This window comes from Perna viridis, chromosome 10 (assembly GCF_037379345.1).
Source record: "Perna viridis isolate PV_CMFRI_1.1 ecotype Kerala chromosome 10, ASM3737934v1, whole genome shotgun sequence".
In the NCBI taxonomy this organism is placed as follows: domain Eukaryota; kingdom Metazoa; phylum Mollusca; class Bivalvia; order Mytilida; family Mytilidae; genus Perna; species Perna viridis.
The window spans coordinates 2,496,890-2,501,841 of record NC_142454.1 but is presented as its reverse complement, the minus strand read 5'-3'; the positions used below and the strand labels follow the sequence as shown (position 1 = coordinate 2,501,841).

The 4,952-nt window shown below is 30.3% G+C and overlaps 1 protein-coding gene across 1 annotated transcript; it reads left to right on the top strand.

Moving 5' to 3' along the window:
• Nucleotides 1-813: 813 nt before the first annotated feature.
• Nucleotides 814-4,700, top strand: LOC148604143 (matrilin-1-like). Its single transcript, XM_088550073.1, has 4 exons — nt 814-880; nt 2,017-2,142; nt 3,400-3,686; nt 4,410-4,700. Exons 1-4 carry the CDS (start codon nt 814-816, stop codon nt 4,698-4,700), a joined length of 771 nt encoding a protein of 256 aa, XP_088406199.1.
• The last annotated feature ends 252 nt before the right edge of the window (nt 4,701-4,952 follow it).

Here is a 4,952-nt window from a genome sequence, read left to right as displayed (position 1 = left end):
ATGTTATTTATAGTATATATACCCACGATGTGTTTGAGTATTTCATAGGAGATTGTTAGACCACAAAGTAAGTATGACAATAACAATGATAATTATGTTCGTGTCCATTTTGTTTTCATCAAGCAAAGTTTTGATATCATGATAAGACTAAACTTTTTCGACAAGTTTTCATAAAATGTTTAGTACTTTAGATTATGTGTGTCCCTTAATTTTTTTTCTTTTCATTTTTTTTTTTTTTTTTTTTTTTTTTTTGTTAATTTCCTTTTATTATATTTCTTTTTAAATCATTTGTTTGTTGTTAGAATTTTTGTTTGTTTTGTTTTTTGTATTTGGTTTTTTGTTTGTTTGTTTGTTTGGTTTTTTTTTTTGTTGTTGTTGTTTTTATTTTATTTTATTTTTTTTTTTTTGGGGGGGGGGGTCATTTTATTTAACTCAAATTAAGTTATATATTATTCAAACATTTATTCTATATTTATTTTAATTAGCTATTCTTTTTACCCATTATGACAGAAATACCTCTATCTACAAATATGAACAAAGAAATGGACTGAATACATCTCTAAACTCATAGAAAATCATTTTAAATGAGCACATGTTTGACAAAACTCTGTAATTTAAAAGCATTTTCAATAAATAAATAAATATCATCATGAAACCCAATTTTTCCAAAGACGCATACCAATGTACCGACATATTTTGGTTGATTTGAAATAATTTTCTTTTCTTTAAATGTCTACGATCAGCCGGAACAACTTTCCATAATATAAGTATATCATTTGTTTAAAGGTCAACGAATTCTCTCATCATCACAAAATGGGTCGATTTACGGCCTTACTTGTTTACTGCTTTCTGGCTTCCTTCCTTGTAGATGAAGTATCAAGTAAGTGAGAATTTAATAACAACTATCGTAAGTATAAAGAGTAATTCGTGCACTTTTTTTTTGAGTAAATGTTTGACCTGCTATTTTTTGTGTTATAGTTTCAATGTTAGGTTGGACCTGCTACGTTTGGTGTTATAGTGTCAATGTTAGATTGGACCTGCTACGTTTGGTGTTATAGTTTCAATGTTAAGTTGTACCTGCTATTTTTGGTGTTATAGTTTCAATGTTAGGTTGGACCTGCTATTTTTGTTTTTATAATTTCATTGTTAGATTTGACCTGCTATTTTTGGTGTTATAGTTTCAATGTTAAGTTTGACCTGCTACATTTGATGTTATAGTTTCATTGTTAGGTTTGACCTGATATTTTTGTTTTTATAGTTTAAAGTTCGGTTTGACCTGCTGTTTTTGGTGTGTTATAGTTTCAATGTTAAGTGTGACCTGCTACTTTTGGTGTTATAGATTAATGTTAGGTTCGACCTGCTATATTTGGTGTTATGGTTTCAATGTTACGTTGGAGCTGCTATATTTGGTGATATAGTTTCAATGTTTAGTTTGACCTGCTACTTTTGGGAAACGTATGTAAACCGTAGATTTTCATGTATTCACAAATGACAATCATATATACATATAGAAATACTACACATCATGTGAAACATATATTTATTATTTCAGACTGGAATTTTAGGTATACACATAAATCCAGTGTGATATGAAAAACATATGTTTCATATATAAATTTATATATAAAATAAAATTAATATATAATTAATATTTGATAAAAATCAATTGTAGCATTTTATACGATTCCATGTATTGACACATAAGACTGTGTATTAGAACTGTCCATACGATTCCATGTATTGAAACATTAGACTGTGTATTAGAACTGTCCATACGATTCCATGTATTGACACATTAGACTGTGTATTAGAACTGTCCATACGATTGACCACATTTCAACAAATTCAATATTAGCCCTTACTTCAAAAAATGTATAATATAGTTTAAGCGTTTATACACACATACTTGTTACAACGTGAAGGATTTTATATATGTATGCTGTAAGGTCTAATATGAAAACCAATTGATGAAAACCCGTTCTTCTCCTATAGTGACTTGTTTGAGAATTGTTTTAGGCTCTAGTTCTAATAGTTGTCTAAACAGAAATAAATCAGGACAGAAAAGATACAAATGTTTACCACCAACGGCCTGTAAAGCTCAAGGAAATATTGTTGGACATTGTTGTGGTAAAAAGAAATGCTGTGAGTTATATATAACTATCTTGCTTATACTGACAAATGTTAAATTTATTTTTAAAATAAATCGTTGTTTTTGTGTAAATTTTAAATAATCGATTTGATTAAGGGGTAGATAATCTAGCAGTGATTAAAATATTTCTGTTAATAAATTTTGGATGGCGTGGTTGCACCCATTGTAGTTTAGTGCTGTTTATAGTTACACCAGTCCTACGTGTTATCATATAATCATATAATCTTCCTCTATAATGAAAATGCATAACATCATTATAAAAATGATTTTGTCAGGTTAGCATATATACGTCAAATACAACGTTGTCGAAATTAATTGTGAATTTTACATACCTTCATAATCTAGTTATCTAGTTAATAAAATAAGGCCTGTGATATTTAATATGTTCTTATATGAGTAAAGATTAATTTCACGAGTTTAAGAAACTCAGGTTTTGTTCACGAGTGGAGCGCAGCGAAATGTGTGAAAAAAACGAGAATTTGTCTAACGAGCGGAAGATTATCGATATTTGAGCTGCAACGAGTATAAGTACCCGTTTCTTCCGTGAAAATATATATATTTTAATCACTTCTTTTAGAAAACGCCCCAATTTCTTGAAATTAACACATTTTCTCTTGCCTTTTGTTTTGAATATGTCTATGATGCTGTCACTTTTAAGAACTTTCATTGGCGAAGAGAACAAGTTATGAGGAGCACTCGTGCCCTCGTCTTACACAGGTCGGCGCAACTTGACTCGCGAAGAGTCATTTCCGGACGAAACCTTTTTTTTTTGGCTCCCCACGGTTTCAGACAAAACGTTCGCTTTCAATATATAATAACATAATGAAAGGAAGGCTTATATTTAATCAGGCGTCGGTTTCACAAAAAAGTGTGAAATTGATCGTAAATCATGACGTCACAATGCTATTTTAGTTTATGACGTCATTACATCCGATCAATTTAACACTTACGACTTTTTGTGTAACAGACGCCTGAGGTGTCAGAATATCAATATCTCATTTAGAATACTTAATTAGTTAATAAAGACACTAGTTAATAAGATATTCTTTTTATTTCAATCACAGTCAGAGACGGTTTAGATGCACTCATATTAAAGCAAAAAGAGACCATCATTTTTTAAGCCTTGTTTGCTTCAATAGTGGATATTAGAAAACAAACTTGGAAAATCTCATTTTGAATTAATAAAAACGTTTAGTTGTTAAAGACTACATTATTTTTTTTAAAAGAAAAGTAGGATTTTTCATTCGCAGGTGACACTGATCCATGCATAGACACAGTAGCTGATTGGATATTCTCCTTTGATGAATCAGGTTCCATGTCTTCACAGGACTTCAATGATCAGAAAGTATTCTACAAGGAAATTGTTGATGCCCTTACAATTAGCTCAAGCGAAAATAGAATAGGCGCAATGTGCTTTAACCAAAACGGTAAAATGCACTTCTATTTAAAAGATTACTTCAACTCAAACGACATCAAAGCTGAAATTATGAACTTAAATCAGTCAGGAGGGTCTACAAATATAGCTCAAGCTTTGCAGGTAAAACTGCTGTCTTATTAGTAGAACTTTGATTACTGAACGATATATTTTTGTCTTGTTATTTCAAGTATTTGTAATACTCCATTTTTAGTTCGGGATATATATAAATGGGGTTTATGCTGATCGTATTTCTGCGAGTATTTTTCTTGTTATATATTGTGGTTTTTTTTTTGTTTTTTGGTTTTTTTTTTTTGCAATTTGTTCTTCTCTTTTTTTGTATCGATATTTGTGTCCATTGCTTTCTTTTTAAGTATTGCAATTTTGTCTCTGATAGAAAATTAACAAAATAGCTCAAGCTTTGCAGGTAAAACTGCTGTCTTATTAGTAGAACTTTGATTACTGAACGATATATTTTTGTCTTGTTATTTCAAGTATTTGTAATACTCCATTTTTAGTTCGGGATATATATAAATGGGGTTTATGCTGATCGTATTTCTGCGAGTATTTTTCTTGTTATATATTGTGGTTTTTTTTTTGTTTTTTTTTGTTTTTTTTTTTTTTTGCAATTTGTTCTTCTCTTTTTTTGTATCGATATTTGTGTCCATTGCTTTCTTTTTAAGTATTGCAATTTTGTCTCTGATAGAAAAATAACAAAATTTAGCAGTATTAAGATTCCAAAATGACATGTTTTTTTTTTCACCTTATTTCCGTATCATATCTTAAGTTTAAACTGTCAAATTTAATGTATTTTTTGCCATTACAATAATCGCAATTTTATTTCAGTTTGCCAGGGATGCCATGCTTGCCCAACAAAATGGAAATAGGTCCAACAAAAAGAACATTGTGATTTTTGCAACTGATGGCAAGAACACAGCATCGGGAAATATAAACGCAGCTGCCATGGCCTTGAAAGCCTTTGAACAAACTACCGTGGTTACAGTTGGAATCGGGAATGGTGTGGATGAGACCCAACTAAAACAAATTGCGACTTCATTCAACCACTATTTCCCGGTATCAAATGCTGCCGAACTGATAAACAAAATACCGGAACTCTTGGGACAAGTCTGTTCTTAAAACCTATTATAAATAATTAAAACAAATGGATTTGATTTCATCGTACTTTCGCATTTTAAGAGGCTTCACATGTTGCTGACTTGTCTATGGTCACTTTATGAGAAAAGAATGAAAAATCTTTCATAGAAAAAAAGGTTCATGTTTCAATTAGTCTTTGTTCACTATTTGTGAAGTCTTTGTTCGTGGGCAAGATAACGAAACTTTGCAAGTTCCCAAAGAAATATTGCGATATTATAAAGTTTATAGAAAAAA

What these genes read in the sequence shown, in the direction of transcription:
- LOC148604143 (XM_088550073.1), top strand. Translation starts at nt 814, where the DNA reads ATGGGTCGATTTACGGCCTTACTTGTTTACTGCTTTCTGGCTTCCTTC. An exon ending in TTGTGGTAAAAAGAAATGCT is followed by an intron (nt 2,143 to 3,399) that starts GTGAGTTATATA and finishes TTTCATTCGCAG; the next exon opens with GTGACACTGATCCATGCATA. An exon ending in ATATAGCTCAAGCTTTGCAG is followed by an intron (nt 3,687 to 4,409) that starts GTAAAACTGCTG and finishes ATTTTATTTCAG; the next exon opens with TTTGCCAGGGATGCCATGCT.